This window comes from Capsicum annuum, chromosome 9 (genome assembly GCF_002878395.1).
Source record: "Capsicum annuum cultivar UCD-10X-F1 chromosome 9, UCD10Xv1.1, whole genome shotgun sequence".
Lineage (NCBI taxonomy): Eukaryota > Viridiplantae > Streptophyta > Magnoliopsida > Solanales > Solanaceae > Capsicum > Capsicum annuum.
In genome coordinates, this window is record NC_061119.1 from 188528500 (window position 1) to 188549422 (window position 20923).

At 37.5% G+C, this 20923-nt stretch overlaps 1 protein-coding gene across 1 annotated transcript; it reads left to right on the top strand.

The window, feature by feature from the left end:
• Nucleotides 1–214: 214 nt before the first annotated feature.
• On the top strand, nucleotides 215–5118 carry LOC107842324 (protein CONSERVED ONLY IN THE GREEN LINEAGE 160, chloroplastic). The gene is made up of 10 exons (XM_047396347.1): nucleotides 215–239; nucleotides 619–644; nucleotides 867–916; nucleotides 1001–1076; nucleotides 1164–1250; nucleotides 1375–1455; nucleotides 1561–1652; nucleotides 2160–2255; nucleotides 3865–3933; nucleotides 4746–5118. Exons 1-10 carry the CDS (start codon nucleotides 215–217, stop codon nucleotides 4882–4884), a joined length of 741 nt encoding a protein of 246 aa, XP_047252303.1. The 3' UTR covers nucleotides 4885–5118.
• Nucleotides 5119–20923: the final 15805 nt, after the last annotated feature.

A 20923-nucleotide genomic window follows, 5' to 3' on the forward strand; every position in this document is an offset into this window, starting at 1 on the left:
GCAATAACATATTATCCCAAAATATAATCTAGCAAAACATTGTGGAGGTGGGATAGATTGAGTGGGGGTTGGGGGCTTTGGATGGGTGGGAGGAGACAATGACTTTGGAATGTGACTTATAGAACTTGTTTTTTCAAGGGAAGTCATTTCCTCATTTTTAAGAAACTTGTTTACCCAGAGAAAATGTTTTCCACAACATTTTGACCATCGAAACATGGGAAAATTAGAAAATGTTTTCTGTAAAATGATTTCCTCCACATCGAAACACTCTTAGTTTAGTATGTTTTTTTGCCAGGAGTTCTTTTAATTTGTTAGAGAATTGATTTCAAGGTAAGTGTGCAATTTATATGACATGTAGTTGTATAGTATCCCAGATTGGTTTTGAAGGATGAACTATATAGTATTGGAATGACATAGAGCTGAATAGAATGTGATGGTTACTGAAAATTGAAACAATGGACTTCAAGTAGCTTGGAGTTGAGGTGAATTTTATTTGGACTACATTATGGATTCTCTGTTCTGCTCTCTGCAGTCAACTTTTATGTCTTTTGAGGAATCTTTCCTTGATAGTCTCTAGCTTTCTGCATGACAGGGAATAGACTAATGTTGGTCATTGAGTGGTTCATTCCCTCCTTGAGGTAGCGGTAAGGTTTGCGTACACTCTACTCTCTCCAGACCCCACTTATGGAACTACACTTGGTTTGCTGTAGTTGTTTTTGCATGAAACTGTGATTTGTCTCTGTAGTGCGTTAGTCTGAAGAAGTTCTATAATACTATAGACAGTAAAATTCAGCATTTGTTTAATACCATTTCTGTTAAAACGGTTTCTTAATTTGTTGGTGGCTATGTCATCTTGATCTTAGCAGGAAGAGTCATCTGGATTTCTTAGCTTAAACAGAGTCATGAGTCTTGACAGGTGCGACTATTTTCCTACCTTTCCTTTGAATAGAGATATATAAGTTCCTTCTTCCTCTAATGTGATTGCGTTTGGAGGATGTAGTATGGAAATCGACTTGACTGAGAAGCTAGTCTCCCCTTCTAAACCTGTGTTAGATGCTGAAGTCGAGGAAAGTAAAGTATGCCAATTTTAAGACACTTAGCTCTAGCTATTTGGCATTTATTGTCTTTCTATGGACATCTTTCAAGCTGAAAGTAGTTTTCAGGCTAGCGTAAGTGCATCTAAAAGATGGAGACCAGCACCAACACGACGCGAGCAGGAGAAGTGGGAGAAGGCTGCAACTGGGGGCAGTGTATGTCACTAGAACTGCCTGAAGGATTCATTTCTTGAAACTTTATTTTTGCTCAACATGTTTCCTTCCTGAGATATAGGAATATGCTGCTTAACCTTATAATGCTGAGTTATCCATCCCTCAGGAAGTGTTACTCCGAGAAACAACACGTTCAAAAGAGGACCCAAATATTTTGGCTGCTCGGTCAGAGGAGCAGTATCTTAAGGTACATATTTATTAATTTCTCCACATGAATCATACTCTTGATTGAGATCCGTTGACTTTGTACAAGTTCACACTTCTAAAATATTTGTGTTTCTTTCCTCTACAGTTGAAGGACAAATTACAGTTCCTCACCATTGGGATTGGTGGTGTTGGCATAATTTCAGCATATATCTCTTATTCTCCTGAAATTGCAGCAAGGTAAATTAGTTGTCTTTAGAAGTTCTAGTTCTTTTCTCTTCTGGATTAACGTATGGTCTCATCTAAGTGATGTTGCAGTTTAATGTACCCCTGATCCATTAAGTGAACTTCCCTTTGATTACTATATTGGTCCATTGTGGTTTCTAGTTTTGATAGTATTTGTGAATGAAGGAAATCATCACTTTCTTCTTCTTTATTTTTGCTTCAAGAGGTGATGTTGTTACCGAACAAATAGCCATTTATACAACGATCTTCTAGTATTCTTCAAGTGAAGACTGTTTTATTTCTGTTTGCTTATATAAAATTACATTCCCCAACACGTTGTAAAGAATAAATTGCCTTTTGAATTAAGCTTATGATCTGCACATATGCCATGAAGCTTTTAAAACTGGCGTTGATAAAATACTATGTGTTGAATCTGACCAGTCACAGTGCTAGGTCACTTGGATTTCTCATGTACATGCATATGTCAGGTGTTGATAAATGTCATGTTTTCCATCTGTCCAGTTATGGTGCTGGGCTACTTGGTTCATTGATGTATATGCGTATGTTGGGGAACAGCGTGGATTCTATAAGGACAGATGGACCCAAAGCTCTCATCAAGTATGCTTTTCATGATTCAATCTTTAGCTGATGTTTCCTTCTATCCATGTTTACCTCCAACAGTTTGATGTTGTCTTTTATCTTCCTCTTTAGTCATAGCCAAAGTGTATTTCCATTATAGTTTGAAGAAGTGCAACGAGAGTGCTATGCGGTAGGAAGTTAGAGTGAAAGGCAAGTTTTACAAGATGAATGTTGTAGAAAAGCAAATGTGAAGTTAGTTGTGTGATCATATAAGATTAAACTAGATTAGAATGATCACAATTGCCAGAAAATGGAGATAAAACAAGAGAAAGTAACGTGAGATGGTTGGAAGGTCCCCTACATTAACCTCCAAATGCACTGATTTATATGCGTAGTATTATGATATTGAAGGTATTAAATGGAGATAAGGTAAAAATTATATGGAAGGAAGTGGAGACCTGCCGTCTCTCAGTGTATATGTGATTTTGGTGAATAACATTACACAATGGAAGTAAAAGGTCCATATAGAGATGCCGACTTGTTAGGATTAAGGTTTCATCGTGTTAATACACTTGCATTACGTCTGGTACGTAAGGGTCTTATTAAATTGTTTAGCGATTTGCATGTAGGTTAACTATATTAAAAAACAGATTTGTATGTCGGTTAAAATGTATATAACCAGCCTCTAGCGTCTAACAATTCCAATATGTTTTAGTGGATAAATTATAGAGTGTTGGCACATAACATGAACTTGAGTTAAACTGGGAGGTGTTTCAATGCCAACTTTCAGTATTTGGTCATAACTGACAACTAAACACTCCAACTCGTCCCGACTTTGTCTCATGGATACTCAACAGTCAACACTGACGTGGTACATACATTTTGGAGGTGTCTAGATGATTAGTTGGAGTATTCAACTGTCGCAGTGGAGACAAGTTGAGATGTCTAGATGTGCACTCTCAAAGTTGGAGTGCTTACTTGCTAACTGAGGCCAAGCTTGAGTGTCTGTTTATGTATTATGCCTTTTTACTTACTGAAATGAAAATTTGAAAACAAAAATGTGTGTAAGCCAACATCGACAAATAGGCTTAAATATGTATATTTTATTTGCTCAAGCGGATATTTGAAAAGAAAAATTGTGTGTAAACCATTATTGACAAAGAGGATTAAAGTGTGATGGGATGTCAATTTGTTGATTTTTCAACTTCCGCATCCTCCTCCTCTTTATACCTTATACCAGTATTAAGAAATAGGTAAAAGATGTTTGTTGGTTTACTTTGACATACTCCTACTCTTCATACTCAGTAAGACTTGCAACAACAACAACAACATAGGAGGGTAGGATGTACGAGTCCATACCACTACCTCAGCGGGGAAGTAGAGAGGTTTCCGATAGACCCATACTTTGTAAGACTTGCAATTACCATTTTCCCATTGTGTTGTACATGATCAGCTGCATTGTGATTGTTTCACTATGGACAATTTCGTAATTCCAGGTTTTAAGTTATTAAGCAACAAGTAGGTAAAGAAAAATCCAAGACTTTGTATCATTATTGAATCCTTAACTGACTTAGGAATAGTAGTCATATGCCATAACGGACTGGTTTGAGCTCCGATTAATTAACTTACGAGAAAGCTTTACTTGCAGGGGAGCAGTTGGGCAGCCAAGGCTACTTGTTCCTGTTGTTTTGGTCATGATCTATAAATGGTGGAATCGGTAAGGATCTTCACTATCTCGTTATTATCGCGTTAAAATACGTGTGAATAGAATAATTGTTCCAAGGAAACTTGTCTTATAACGTTTCTGCACGGATAAAGAAAATGGAGATGGTTATAAGGAGCTTCAGTTTCTGCTACTCACCTTTTACTTTCAAGATTTAATTAGACCTATTGGTTTACTGAGTTTTGAAGTTAACCACTTATCTGCCAAAGGAAAAAAAAAAACTTAGTAAGCTGAGGAACATTATTGATGAGGCGTAAATTTCAGTTTAATCTAATGACACGAATTATTAATGTGTTTGTTTCTGGTTGGAGAGGTCCCAACGACACTCTTTGATCAAAAATCAAAGTGGAATTTCACTCAGTTCCATGTAATTAACCATCAGTCAACTTGAGACTTGTCTTGTAAAAAGTTGAAACACCACAAGAAAGGGTATTATCAACCATTCTATAGCAGCTTGAATTCTTTAGTGACTAAATGGACCTAAGAGTCATTTATAGACTCTATTATTGTTCTGAAGGAGAGCCTTGGCATGACTGGTAAAGTTGTTGCCATGTGATCAGGAGATCACGGGTTCGAGCCGTGGAAACAACCTCTTGCAGAAATGCAAGGTATGGCTGCATACAATAGAGCCTTCTGGTCTAGTCCTTCCCCGGACCCTGCGCGTAGCAGGAGCTTAATGCACCGTGCTGCGCTTATTCTTTGACTGTTTTGAAGCATGAGTTGATGCTTTTACATTGGATAAAGTGGTTTAAGTTGTGGTTGTTCGCTTACAAATTGCAACTTGTATGGATTTGGTTTCTTTTCAGCATCCTTGCGGCAGAATATGGACTCATGCACCTTGAGTTGATACCCATGCTAGTGGGGTTTTTCACTTACAAGATTGCAACTTTTGCACAAGCAATCGAGGAGGCAGTGACAGTTATAGGGAAGAAGACAGAAACATAATTATAATAAGTATAGTTTTCCAAAGTCTCACTTAGGATTGATAATTTTTTGTTTTGGCCTCAATATTTATCTACAAAGGAGTAAGGTCTACATTTTTACTGCATCAATTTTCTTGTTTTAAAACAAGGTTGTATAGTTCAAGCAACAATGACATGTTGAATTCATATCCTCTTATACACTTGACTCATCAAGGAGCAAAGTAAAATACTGGTTGTTCCTATTTTGAGTTTGGTCTATGGTCTGTCTTCTTTCTCTTTACTTCTCACACTCCACTCTAAAATTATTTTAGAGACAGGTCAGGTTCTGCAAAACGGGATAGCGATACTCAGGTGGTATTTGAAAGAGTAATTGTCACATATGCTTGGTGTTGTTTGTTGTTTCGAATAGATCGAGTGTAATATGACTTTGTGGTAGTCTTGTTCTGTAATTATTTGTTGTTTTGTTACTACCTATTGTTTACTGTTCTTATATTATGTCTTTTCTAGAATGTTTTTTCGTCTTGAGCCAGGGGGTTATCGGATATAGCCTCTCTACCTCAACCTGAGGTAGTGGTACGGACAGCGTACACTTTACCTCCCCAGACCCTACTTGGTGGGAGCATACTGGGCATGTTGTTGTTGATTTTCTCATATGCATTAATATCGGAAATAGCCTCTCTACCAAGTAGGGGTAAGGTTTGCGTACATTTTACCCTTTCCTGACCCCACTCCCCACTTGTGGGATTACACTGGATATGTTAATTGCAGTAATCACATACACATTGATATCCAAAATAACTGAATGGAGGTGCTTTGATGTATAGAGAGATTAAGCGAACAATGTGTATCCCTCAGCTGCAGTTGTTCTTTACGAATACATTGACAAAGTATATTAAGAGTTTGAAGATTGACAATGAACGTCGCGATGAAGTTGACTCTATAATCCAGGAAAAGGTAGATATCACTGCTGTAAAGGGTCCCAATAAAGTAAATGTTGAAGGCCCAGACACCCGAGCAACAATTGGCGTGCAGCCGTAGTCGCACCTGTGGTAATAGCCCCGGTCTTTGTCCAATCAGCTTCAGCAATCAGCCTCCTTGTCAACCTCTTCTACAGTGGTTGGCGTAAGGGAGGCAAAAAAAGCGACACTGTCTCTGTCCAACGGCATATATGTCATAATCTCACTAATATCAGTGCCACGAGTAGTCAATGTGCTTCTCAATCACCAACCATACACGCATCATCATTCTACTCGTGCACAGGAACTGTTGCTCGGGTATCAAAGCCTTCAAATTTTCTTCATTGGGAAACTCCCACAAATATCTACCTTTTTCGGATTAGAGTTCAACTTCATCACCACATTCATTGTCAATCTTCAAGGTCTTCATATACTTTGTCAGTGTTTGCAATGAATAACCCCAGCTGAGAGTAATCTCTTGTTCGCTTCGTCACTCTATACATCAAAACACTCACAAGTCACATTCAGAGTCATTTTGTCCATAAATGCGTATATAACTGTTAAGTCTGTTACTCTTTCAAACATCTCCTCAGTATTACACTCCACCTCATACTTATTGCTGAGACAAAGTTCAGGTTCTGCGAAAATGGGATTCAAAACATAATGACGGCCTAGATTTCAAGAATATCTTTGCACCCTAGTGGTCAATGAAATGGGTTAAGAATCATGAGTTCTCACGTTCAAGCAAAGACAAAAATATTAAGTGATTTTTTTTCCTTCTATTCTAGTCTTGGTGGATAGAGTTACATGGTATCCGGTTACCAAAAAAAAATCTTTACTTTTCTTACTTCATCAACATATTCAAGTGGCTGTTGATATTTTTAAGGTTCTGAATTCTTAGATCACCTGGAAGAGGATGTGTCATGTGCTAAATCGTAAATTACGATAATAATATTGAAGAAAAATGATAACACACATCTCGATTAATTCCACGGAATATCTGTCACCTCCCACCAATAATAAGTACCAAGGAAGAAATCACCTAGTATTTGTCTCTATTGAAAATTGAACTTGAGACTTCAAAGTGCTCAATTCAACTTCATTGAACCAGTAGGTAACACTCTTGGGTGGGATAATATAAATTGATTAATCATTACCACTTAAATGTTACTCAGAAATAAATATGGAACACTTGCTGATCATTTGGTACATGCGAGCAATGGCTATGGAAGAAAAAACCATTGGCGTTCACATTTGATTCTGGATTAGCCATCAACTTGGAAAACTGTCTTCACTATAAGCGTAATGTGAATTCCCTTTTAAATTTGGCCATGGAAGAAAAAAGCTTTCTAATTTAATGCAAAAGGAAGAAAGTTGAGAGGGGATAATAGTAACGACAAATTGATGGTGATTTCATAGTTAATAGTGTTCACTTACATGGTATCTATTGTCGATGGGATGGGAGAAGACATGTATATTTAGTTTAGCCCGAAAGCTGATTCGAACACGGCTATTAAAAAAAAAAGACATTGTTTACCATAACCAAACATCCCACCAAATAACTCACCTTAACTTGAAACAAAAAGCAGAAGAGCTGCCTACATTGTGGCTTTTGATTGTTGGAAAGTGAGAATTATTTTAGTAATTTATTTTTCTTTCATTAAAAGAAGGTAAAATGGTCTCGTGAACACTTAGTACTTATCTTGATTTGTAAAGTGAATACTTCTATTTAATCATTTGTCATTTGAACCCATTAATCTATTAAAACACATATTTTTAAACCCTTTTCTCATTTAATTAGTGTGTGTAATTCAAATGAGTGCATGTAGATTTCACCTCATTTAGCAATGACAAATAGAAAATTATCCTTTTTTTTAAAAAAAAATAAGCTTCCCTCCCCCCCTCCACTTTCTTCTTCAATAACATCTGTCCTTCTCTCCTCTCACCTCCATTTTTGAACATCACCGTATTATTGGAACACCATTAAAAGACACCTAAACTTGTAATTAGTATCATTTTAATTTTTAAATCATCGCAATTAGTATCACAACAAGAGGACATCAGCACACTGCCGCAACAAATTCGAAGACAACAAGCACTGTCGTAACAAATTCAAAGACAACACCCACTCCCGCAACAAATTCGAAGACAACAACCCCACAAATTCGATCTTCTTGTGAGCAAATTTGTCGTGATTTGAATGAAGATATTTGTAGAGGAGCTCAAGGCGCCCAGACCATTTTGTTTGTGGCTCAAAGCAAAATCGCAATACCGTCGAAAAAAACTCAAAACTCTAATGACCCAAAATTTTTCGGTGAATTTTAAAATTATCAATGTCATTCAAATTTTGGGAAGATAAGGAGTGAATTGAATGCAAAAGACCCAATTAACAAGTGAATTGAATGGGGAAAATGGAGGAGTAGGTGTTGGATGACGGACTGGTGGTAGTGAAAATGAACGGAAAAAATGGAGGGGTGGGAATAGGTTAGGTGGGTGGGTGTAAGGAAGAGGGGTTATTTATTCATTTATTTTTTTTTTTTCAATTTATGATCTTTTATAAAAAAGTATTTAAAGTAAAAAAAAAATTGACTTCACTAGTGGAAAAATGTGTGTAAAACACACGTTTTTTTAAATCATCAATTTAATGCCACATATGTAAAAAAAGAATTTAAAATATTCATTTTAATGGGTTAAAGGGTTCAGAGGATAAAAGTATAAGTAAAAATGTCTACTTTACAAATCAAACAAGTACAAGTGTTCAGGAGATCATTTCACCTTAAAAGAATACTTTATCTTTCACTTCAACTAGCTGGATGAAGTCGGGAAGTACATGTCCGAAGTGTTAATCAGTTGATCAAAATTTTAGGAATCTTGTCTTTCCACTACAATTTAGTTTGGTCATCGATATTATTTACTTTTTTTTTAGAAAATTATTTTACTTTATTTTAAACAATAGTGTTTGGTTATAAAATTTTTAAAGGAATAACTACATGACTTAACAAACATAGGCTCCTAATTATCCCATTTAGCCTAAATTTCAATTAATTATAATTTATAGCCTCATCTTGCCTATTAATTATGCCTAATTATAATTCATAGTCTCCATCATTTATTTTCTCTCTTTCTCTATTTTCTGTTACTCTATTTTTTTTTTCTTTTTCATTTTTTTGTATCATTTTTTTTCGTTTTCCTTTTCTTTCTTTTCTTTTTTTCATTTTTTTTCTTTTCCATTTTTCTTTTCTATTTTTTTTTTCATTTTTTCTTCATTTTTCTTTTGTTTTGTATTTTTCTCTCTCATTTTTTTCGTTGTTGTTGGTGTATTTTATAACTTTTATATTTTATATTTATTTCTATCATACTATATATTTTAGATAAATTTATTATTTATAGTTGAATAGTTTAACCGTGAACATGTATAATTTATTATTTGTATTTGTATACAACAAAGTATATGAATTAATTGTATTTGCTTGGGTCTTAAATATATAAATATGCAATGTGTTACTCAATTCAAATGTTTCGTTAGTATTTGTATTTCAAATTTATCATTTGTATTTGTATATAACAATAACAACAACAATAAAAAACCCAGTGTATTCCCACACAGTGAGGTCTGGGGAGGGTAAAATGTATGCAGTCCATACCACTCTCTTCGGAGAGGTAGCAAGGCTTTTTCCAATAGACCCCCGGCTCAGGACAAAGAATAATAAGCAAATTCATAATACAACATGAAATGAAATAAGTTGTCACAATATAGAAGAGGCACCCACATAGTAATACCCTATACTAACAAACCAAAGGCACCCCCACCCCAAAGCTCTTCTAACTACTGACTACGGCCCACCCGTAGGCACTAACCTTCTATCCTTATCCACATCCTCCAAACCTTCCTATCTGTCATGTTCTCAGTAAGCTGTAACTGCTCCATGTCACGTCTAATCACCTCCCTCAAATATTTTTTTGGCCTACACCTACCCTGCCTGAATCCATCCAAAGTTAGTCTCTCGCACCTACGAACTGGGGCATCCGTGCCCCTCCTCTTCACATTCCCGAACCATCGCAACCAAACTTTTCGTATCTTGTCCTCCACTGAAGCCACTCCAACCTTCTCTCGGATAGTCTCATTCCTAACCCTATCACTCCTAGCAAGCCCACATATCCAACGCAACATCCACATTTTCGCAACATTTAATTTTTGGATATAGGCGTACTTCACTGACCAACACTTCTCTCTATATAGTATGGCCGGACGGACTGTCATTCTGTAAAATTTTCCTTTAACTTTGAGCGACACCTTCTTATCACACAACACTCCCGAGGCGAGCCTCCACTTCATCCAACCTGCCCCAATCTGGTGGAATATATCCTGATCAATCTCACTATTTTCCTGAATCATGGACCCAAGATACTTAAAACTATTCCTCCTACACACAACCTGGGAATCCAACCTAACTACCACCTTGTCCACCTGCCTCAAGTCATTAAACTTGTATTTCATATACTCTGTCTTGCTCCTACTCAACTTGAACCCTTTAGACTCAAGGGTTTGTCTCTAAACCTCCAATTTATCATTCACACCTCCCCGCATCTCATCAATTAATACTACATCTTCAGCAAAAACCATGCACCAAGGCACCTCCCCTTGAATAAGCCGCGTTAAAACATCCATCACCAAAGCAAATAGAAAAGGGCTAAGAGTCGAACCCTGATGCAACCCTGTTAAGATAGGAAAATACTTTGAATCTCCTTTCGCTGTCCTCACATGAGTCTTAGCTCCTTCATACATGTCCTTAATCGATCTGATGTACGCCACCGGGACCCCACTCACCTCTAAGCATCTCTAAAGAACCTCCCTAGGGACTTTGTCATAGGCCTTCTCCAAGTCGATAAATACCATATGAATATCCTTCTTCCTTTCCCTATACTGCTCCACCAGTCTCCGCACCAGATGAATTGCCTCCGTCATCGAGCGATCGGGCATGAAGCTAAACTGGTTCTTCAAAACAGACACTATCTTCCTCAACCTCCGCTCGACCACTCTCTCCCAAATCTTTATAGTGTGACTCAACAACTTAATACCCCTGTAGTTGTTGGAACTCTGTACGTCACCCTTGTTCGTATATAAAGGAATTATGGTGCTCCGCCTCTAAGCCTCAGGCATTTTTACAGTTTTAAAAATGCCATTAAATAATTCGGTCAACCACCTTAACCCCGACCCGTCAGCAAACTTTCAAAAAATCCACAGAAATCTCGTATGGTCCCGTCGCCCTACCCCTTCTCATCCTGCGAATAGCCTCACTAACCTCCTCCACCTTAAAATGCCTAAAATACCTGAAATCGCGACACCCCTCCGAGTGCTCCAGCTTTCCTAACACAATGTCTCTATCCCCCTCATCATTCAAGAGTTTAGGAGAATACGACTGTAATCTTCTCTTAATATGAGCATTCTCCACCAGCACACTACCATCCTCCCCCTTAATGCACTTCACTTGATCGAGGTCACGACCCTTCTTCTCCCTTACCTTAGCAAGCCTATACAACCTTTTTCCCTACTTCTCTTCTTCAACCCTGCATAGAAGCTCTTAAAAGCTGTCGTCTTAGCAGCCGTAACTGCTAACTTAGCCTCTTTCCTAGCTAACTTGTACTCCTCCCTATTTGCCCGCTTATCTTCTTCATCCTTACTCTCAACCAACTTAGCATACGCCCCCTTCTTAGTCTCCACTTTTTTCTTTACTTTTTTATTTCACCACTAATCCCCCTAACGTTGACCAACCCGACCCCTCGAGAGTCCCAACACCTCTCTAGCCGTCTCCTTGATACACCTAGCTACCCTATCCCACATACCATCCACGTCCCCCCTACAATCCCACACCCCCATCTCCGCCACCTTTTTCCCTATCTCCAATGCACTTACCGGTGTCAAGCCCCCCCCCCCCCCCACTTTATTCTAGGATGACCCTCCCCACCCCTTCTCTTCTTATCCTTCTTTAAGCCCAAATCCATCACCAGAAGCCTGTTTTTGTATATAAGCAAGTATTATTTTGTATGCTTAAGGTTCAAGTTGTATAAAAGTGTATCATTTGATACAAATATAATATTTGTATTTGTATAATTTATCATTTTATAAATACAAGTGTTCATAGAAAGAAAAATAAAAATAAAAATTCTTTTACAATTGGTTAAAATACAAATGATCTTGTCAACTATAAATTCAAATACAAACAAATTAGATTACAAATATAAATATAATACACTGTCAACTTACAAATATATATACAAAATAGTTCTTTAAAAATATAAGTGCATCGGAAAAATAATACACAAATAAAAATAAAATAACATTACAAAATATAAATACAATGTCCAGTCAATTATAAAATACAAATACAAAATAATTCTTTAAAATATAAGTGTGAATTATATAAAATATAAATAATTGTGCTAACTAGCAAACACAAATACAAGTGCTGACTATAAAATACAAATACAAATGCGAACTATAACATACAAATACAAGTGCGAACTATAAAATACAAATACAAATGCAAACTATAATATATATACAAAAATAAGTGTGAACTATAAAATGCAAATACAAATATAGTTGTATCAACAAATACAATTATACAAATGATGATTTGAATACAAATACGATAAGCAATTATGATATTTTGTTATTATTCGTGACTTGAACTCAAGTAGCCATATTTTTTAAGAATATAAAAAATATAAGATTAGAAGAAAAAAGATACAAAAAAGAAAATCAAAAATAAAAAAAAAAGAAAAAATGAAAAGAAAAAAAAGGAAAAAAAAATATAGAAGAAAGGAAGAAAAAAGAAAAAACACGAAAAAGAAAAAAAAACATAAAAAATGAAAGAAAGAATCGAAAAAGAAAAAGGAAAAAAATCAAAGGTAAAGAAAAGAATAAAATAAAAAAATGATGGTAACTATAAATACAATGCACGGTTATGATGTTTTCATCGTCATTCATGGCTTGTATTCAATGTAGTCATATTTTTAAAAATATATAAAGTATAACATGTGATTAGTATATTTTTTTATGAATATAAATTAATGAGTAAAAACGAATACAACGGATGTGAATCGAATACATCGGCTATAAATAGTCATATTATAACGTGTGACTATGGAAGGTGGAATTTTGTGCCAAACAGTTGCTATTTTTTAAACTTCCCCAATTTTAAATAGAACGTGAAGCTCTATTTGGAATTTGAAATTTGGAAAACAACTAAAACTTTGATTTCACTTTTTGATTTATGTTCTTTCAAAAAATAATCCTAAATTTTTTATTTTCATAATATAACTCCATTTAAATTATGTTCCATATTCAAATTATATTTATATTTTAAAAAAATATATTTAAATTTTAAATATTAACTACAAAAACTATGATCAAGCACAACTTCGAAAACCAAATAAAGTGATTTTTTTTTGTTTTCATGGTCGGCTACTGTTGGACAGTAAACAAGGAAGTTGCACAGAATTCATATTTATTAGTTAAAGATGAATTTGCGATTTTTAAATTAACCTCTCGTAGCTCTGTTGGTTAGAGCACTTGTTCATTAAGTGGTAGGTCTTTAGTTCGACTCTCAATGAGAACATAATTTTTAGAAGTAGCTGAGGTTTTTAGTTAATTTTGTCGCAATCTCGCTTCACAAACTTTAATGCGTAGTTCATTTTTATTTGAAAGCGTTAATTAAGAATAACACTTTATCGTGTTTAACGTATAGCATGTGAATTGTGAATCATAACATTATATCGTTAGTACGTCATTGTCACTGATAATTATTTCGTATATCTCAGCAAACCTTCCTATTGCTTCACGTAACCTGCTACAACCTTCTGCCTATGCCCCCGCCCCACTCTCCTTTCTCCTATTATTGCTTCAGCTAACCTGTTAAGTCTCTCAAATCAATATGACATCCTCGGTTTATCTAGTTCTCTCCTCTTTCATTAGTTTATTAGAGTTATAAGCTTTGTTATAGCATTCGTGTATATCATACCTAGGAATGAAAAGGTATCTGCATCTAGCTCTCAATACCAAGAATGACACTAATTTCTGTGTTGTCAACATTTGGAATATATAGATTGTCATAAACGGACCTAGAGTTCATGCCCTTAAAGACATTTAGGCTACCAAAAGTAGCCAGACTATTAAATGCACGTGCCTTCATGTTTTTAACAAAAAAGTGTTTTTTCTTGTTGCAACTTTGCAACCATAAAACGGGGAGGTTGCATTATATACATAAGTTTATTAACTGTGGACTGATTTACAGCTTTTCTTGACAGCAGATGTGGCACCTCGTTCCTTGACCAAAGTTATGCCTGATCACTGGGTTCTTCAACTGGTGCATCAACAACCTGCAGTCAAATATACTGTTAGAACGAATAGGTTGGGTGGTTGTGTTTAATGTAGGGGTGTCAAATGGGTGGGTTGGGTTAAGATTGAAGATATTAAATGGGTTGAATTGGATATCGGCTTGGGTCATGACCCGTCTAAATTCACTTTGGTTTAAAATGGGTAAAAATCGGGTTGGGTCTTGACCAGCCCAATTTAACCCGCTTAGTCTAAGAAATATTAACATATTAATATTTACCTCTAGTAAAGAAAATAAATTTGAATGAGTTTGATAAGTTGGGTGGGTGGGTAGGGAGTTGGGGTGGGGTAATAATATTTTTTTAAAATTCATTTTTTAAAAAAATAAAAAATTAGTTTTTAGGGAGGGATCGGGGGTCGGAGGGGTGGGTTTTAGGATGGGAGTTGAGGTAAAATTTTTTTTTTTTTTTTAAATTTAATTTTTTTTTTTTTAAAAATAATTTTTTCTTAAAAAATAAATGGGAGCGAGCGGGGTGTTGTGGGTAGGGGTTAGGGAAAGGATGAGGATTGAGGTAAGAGTTTTTCTTTAAAAAATATACTTTTTTTTGGGGGGGGGGGGGGGGGGGGGGGAGGGGTAGGTCGTATAGGGGAGGAGGGTGTGGGGGTGTAGGGAGAGATGGGGGTTGGGGTAAGATTATTTTTTTTGTCAAAAAAATTTATTTATTTACTTTTGAAAATTAATTTTTTTTTAACTTTTTAGTGTAGGGGTGGGGGTGGGGGTTCGGGGTAGGAAGGGGGGAATGGGGATGAGGTGGGTGTGGACAAGAAGAAAAATTATAAAGAGCTTTTTAAGAAATAAAACTAATTAAGGGAGGCGGGGTGGAGGTGGGGTACGTTGGCTTGTGGTGGGGTGGGGGTGAGCTGAGGTAGGGGATTTTGAGAGTGGGAGGACACATCGTCACGTTTTCCCCTACTTTCATTAAGAAAATAATTTTTCTATTGAACGGGTTGAAGTAGAGATTGATTGGGCTTATTTGAACCCAATTTGAAAATGGATTGAGACTTAAGGGGTTGAGATTTACCCAATAGCAAATTATCTTGAACCCAACCCATTAAGTTTTGAGCGAATTGGACGGGTCAACTCAATTTGGGTTTATTTTGACAACCCTAATTTAATGTATTTGATTATCTCCCTTTAATCAATTTCGATCTCTAATGGAGTTGGATTGTGAGTGTTTGCTATTTCCAAGCCTTTCTTTAGGTCTAGAAGTTCTTCCTCTAGAAGTGTGTAAGCATTTCCTACCATTTGAAAACCAACTATCCTTTGACTAACTGAAATTTAAGACAATGACATAAATATAACGAGGAACAATTTAGTGCATGCTCTTTTGACTACTTAAACATAGAAAGAATCGATCCAAAGATTTATTTTTCCTTTTGGAATAATAATAGAACATGCTATATGATAGACTTCCTATTACATGCTTATTTTTCACTGTGTCAGCGGTACACAATTTTGCTCATACGGCGCCTATAGTTCCCCCGACTATAGGCCAGTCTTTCTTATTTTCCAGGTCCTTGACACGATTTTGTGCCTGTGGAAAGCTCGCCTTAGAGGATTTCCTGCTTTGGTGCCGCTCTACCAATATGTCGGCTGATATGGCTGACGTATAAGCAACTCTTATGGCAAACCTTCATATGGTGGATCCCATCTATGTGCGCTCCCTGGGATGGATACATACATACTTGTCCCTCGCCTGGTCCTGAGCATTGCTATCGCGTGCACAATCCTATCCTCAAGTGTGACATCGCCTCATGCATGTACACTTGGCCTTTGCTTCGCCCGAGTAAGGAAACCTTTAATCCTTAGCCTTGGTCTCAAGCGTCTTGCTTAAACATGCCTCCCCATGTCCTATGGCATAGGCAAACATAGCCACACAACTTACATCCAACTTGCACAACGCAGCGTTGCCCTATGACTGTGTGTCTAGGCCAACAGACCCTTACTAGCTTGGTTGGACCTTGGCCGTAGATGGGTGAACAAGGGAGTTCTCGCCATAGGCTATAAGTATGGGTGTACCCCGAATGTCGGAGGACTATAAATGGAAAGAGATTTCTGAATGAAGTGTCTTGTTCAGAGTAGTGCGCAAATGCCGACGCTTTGAGATAAGAAGTACTTACCAAAGGTACGTCCCAAGAGAGTGCGAGGTGCCTATAGGCACGAAGCACGTGAAATGCCAAACGGTGTCATGGTGTAGCATGGGACAACCCTATGGGTAACGCAGGGTCGGGTGGACCAGCATTGGGCGCCCTAACAAGGCTAGAGGCTTGATGGGAATCGCCCAAGCAAAGCTTAATAATGAGATACTTGCGGGGTATATGGGAATCCCCCAAGTAAGCCTAATAATTTTGTACTTGCGGGTACATGGGAATCCCCAAGTAAACTAAATAATGTAACCTACGGGGTACATAGGAACCCCCTCTAAAGACATTACTTGCAAGCTATACTCGGTATGGCGATACCATTTATGATAGCCTTGGTTAATAATGAATAGAATTGGTGGTTGGGTTGCGTGTAATGATTTTAATTGGGCAATAGAGGAGGGGTGTGATAGCTAACCATGAAGGTGTGAGTCCAATAGAAGAACACTGAAAATTCATGTTTGTCGATATGAGAATTGGGCATGGTGACCCTATACTTAAGGGGTACACGGGAATCCCCTAACACTTGTATACGCATCATGAAAAGCGAAGGGTACATAGAAATATCCTACTCCTATAGTATCTCCGGTTTGTGCGGCTACATGCATCGGGGCCCATCCAAGGGGTGACACTGGACCCATATAGCTCGTGGGTGGATTATGATGGTTAAGCTACACATACCCAGGTTAATAGTCTTAAAGACATGCTTAAATCGATTCCCTTTTTCGACATGGATTATATATATATGTATGGTTGTGTATGCATGTGGTTGGTTTACTTGGATTTGAAGTTTGGTATTATTTTATCCTTATCCTGAGTACTTGCTAGTGTTCACCCGCTAACCCATCTTCGGGCGGCTGTATCCCTACGCAAAGCAGAAACCGACCATACTACTCCTCCTTCTCGTTGATCAAATTTGGGAACAGTCGGTGGTGGATTGAAGTGGTGAGCTTTCATAGTTCGGAAGACATCCATATCATCTTATAGATTATTTTACATATTATTGTGTTCGCTTAGACTTTATTTTTTGGCTATGGTTGAAGGCATGTCCTGACCAGGTACTCTTTGGTTTGGTTTAGAGGCTTTGTATGGACAACTACGGACTTGGGTATGGAGTTGGTCATGATATATTTATATATATACATTGGGTTTTCATTTTTTTTGGTTGGTTGGTTGGGTTGGTCTCAGATATTGACGTATCCCAAAGTCATTACATTGTTAAATGTGTTATTTTGTTATATGTTCAAAATTCATCTGACATAGGGTATATGTTGGTTGGTTGGATTGGGTATTGGGGAAGGTTTTCAGTCCCGGTTGGACTGAGATGGCCATTACGACAAGGCCCCAATTCGTGTCATGTCAAGTTGGTATCAGAGCCTAAGTTTCAGTGTCATGGGGTGTTCACAAAGCTGTGTCGAGTAGAGTCTATCTTATGGGTGTGTTGTGCACCACACTTATAATCAGGAGGCTACGACGCATTTAGGAATATTTCACTTCCTTGTTGTTCTACTTTCGGGCTATGGAGTCTAAGGTCTTGAACTCTTCCCTAAATCTTCTTTGATTCACTTTTCATATCATGTCCTCTCAGTGGTCTAAAGTTCATGGAAACCCACCTGTCCCACTTAAGGACAAAATGGATGGATCTCATCCAACGCATGAGGCACAGACCCTATCAAGGGTCATAGTTTCAGATTTTTCCTGTGGAGTTCCACCGTTCTCTATTCACCCTACCTCGGAAGGTGGCACTCATGCTCAGTTACTTCCAGGAGGGGTTACTATTGCCGAATTTTGACATTATATTCATCTCTTAACCCAGATAGTGACAACACTATCACGCTAGTCTGATCCTATTAGTACGGGAGAAAATAAGGCAAGGTCGAGGAATAGGCCGGGTGAGAGATATCAATTTTCTGGATAAAAGGAAGGCCAATATTATGGTGGTAAGTGGTCCAAGAGAAAGAGTTGGATGGGTCCTAACTCCTATTCTATGGCTAGTGCTCCCTACCTGAAGTTGTTGGGAGACAAGCATTTTTAGATTGGTAATGCTTCTACGGCACAAGGTGCCCAACCTCGAGCCGGTGGGGCCCAATCCTCACCATCTTATCCTTTTTGTAGATTTTTTGGTCAGTCGCACCGTGGTTGTTGCGAGAAAGAGAGGAATCATTGTTTTAATTGTGGTCAGTTGGGTCATAAGCAATGAGAGTGTCCCATAATGATTGGCACTTGGGAAAATAGGACACCGGTTACCACTTTTCTAGCTCTTGCACCGAGGGATGCTGCTTCGGGCTCCGACACTGGTCGGGATCGACTCAATGTCCTTACTATTTCCCACAAGCCCGAGGCATCTTCTGATGATGACACTGGTATGTTGTAAACTTTTTCTCATGATGTGTATAGTTATATGGTATGGGATCCCCTCTCTCTTATGTGAACCCATTTGTAATTGTGTATTTTGGTTTTGGTTCGAAGTGTGTTTCAGACCCTCTTTTTATTTCTGCCCCGGCATGTGACTTTGTCATTGGCAAAGAGTCTATAAGGAATGTGTGGTATTTGTTGGTGGTAATAAAACTTTGGTGGATTTTTTAATTCGGATATGATGGGTTTCTATAGTGTTCTAGTGAGGGATTGGTTATACTCGTGTTATGCATCATTAGACTGTCGGACTCATAAGGTTATCTTTATACCCCCTGGGTGAGTCGAATATGGGATGGGAGGATGGTTCCCTAGCTGTTAAGGGAAAGGTTTTGTCATATCTTAAAGCTCGAAGATTAATCTTCATAAGCGGTGTCTCTATTATTATTTTTTGGTCTGGGTTAAAAATTCTAACTCCGAAGGTCGTTCTTTGTACTCGATATCGTAGTGAATGAGTTTTTCCTGAGGTCCTCATGGTGTCTTTCTTATGGGAGATTGAGTTGTGGATTGGTTTTGTTTCGGACACTTGTCCAAATTTCTATTCCTTCATTATAAAATGGTTTTGGTTGAGTAAAAAAGGGGCTCAAGGGTCCAATAAAGAACCCTTTAGAAAAAGGTTTCACCCGTTCTAGTGATTCTTTGTGGGCTATTTTCTTTCTTTTATGATTAACGGGGATGGTTTTCCCCTAAAATGCATAGGTTGTTGATGGGTGAATAAGGAATTTGGAGTGTCCTCTTTGTGGGGTAAACTATATATGTATAGTCTATATGGTGTGCTTTGTTAGGAAGTGCCTGGGGGTTTTTAGATGCTAAGTGTGAATCGTAGATGTTGATATTGATGAAGGAAGTGTGTTAGCTTGGGGATAGTGATGTTCCGGCTTTGGACGAAATATTTTACATTTTTTACGAGGGATAATTGTTCATTTTAAGCAACCATTGTTATATTTGATGGTGGGTTTTACTGTTTTTTAGGTAAAAGACTTAGAAAAGAAATGACTCAGAAAAGCAAAAGAAATGGACATTGATGGCCTTATTGATAGGTCACCAACCTTGTGACGGGCCGTCAGGGTGTCCGTCAACCTTAAGCAGAATAAAAGAATCAAAGGATCTCAGTGACGGTATATGTGACGGACCGTCAGGTCCCTGACAGACTGTCAACTTGGCTGTCAGAGCCAAGCAAAATACAAAGAATCCAGCAACTTAGCGACGGTCCAAGTGATGGATCGTCAGTCCACCGATAGGCCGTCAACTTGGCCGCCAGACCTGAGACAAAATAAGTCATATTAGGGACCCAAGCAACATCTAAGTGGCGGACCGTCAAGCCACTGACGGGCCATCAATTTGACTGTCAACCGTGACACAACAATCTGAAGTTCGAAATTTAAAACCAGTACCTGGAAACATATAAATACCCGGTTTAGGGTTAAATTAGGTATCTTTTATCTACTTTTCATCTTTTAAGCAACCTGTAATCTACCATTCTCTGGGAAACAAGCTGATATTGTGGATCTTAACATTTTATTCACTATTTCTTTGAAGATCAAGAACAATCCTTTGGATATTTTTGTAAGTAATTTTCTAAATTATTTATGAGAAACATAATGGAATATTCTTCTTCTATGATGTGTGGCTAAAGCTCCCATAACTAGGGTTATGGGAGCCTTGATGTGATTGGTTGCTTAGGATGGTGAGATTTCCTAAATTCTATAACTTATTGCAATTGTATAAACTCCTCTTCATTATTATGATCTTTCTTGGTTGCAAACTTAAAGGGTGAGCCTAAGAACACCACTTGTTTGAGTAGAAATGTGTGTGTTGGAAAAAGAGGATATTTACAAGGGACTCAAAGGCTTTAAACTTTGGGTTAAGAGTTGATGTCTTAACAGGATTAACCCACTTGAGAAAACAACTGAACATATCAATACATTCTTTAAGCTCGAAAGAATTAAGGGGTAATCATCTATTAAGGTTGAGAAACAAATAGATGAGCTCTACAGTTCAATAATTCTTACAATTGAAATTTGTTAAGTAGGAATTTGGGATAACTGACAACCTTAGCTGCTGTAACATCCTGGTGAACATAATCCTAGTTTACTTATTCTCATTGAATCAAAACTTACAAGCATACTCATTAGTTGGAGCACGATTTTCTA

Bases quoted from the DNA above. Each gene is read 5' to 3' on its own strand.
- LOC107842324 (XM_047396347.1), top strand. From the start codon at position 215: ATGGGAAAATTAGAAAATGTTTTCT. The intron at 645-866 runs GTAAGGTTTGCG...TGATCTTAGCAG, and splicing joins ATTCCCTCCTTGAGGTAGCG to GAAGAGTCATCTGGATTTCT. The intron at 917-1,000 runs GTGCGACTATTT...TGGAGGATGTAG, and splicing joins AGAGTCATGAGTCTTGACAG to TATGGAAATCGACTTGACTG.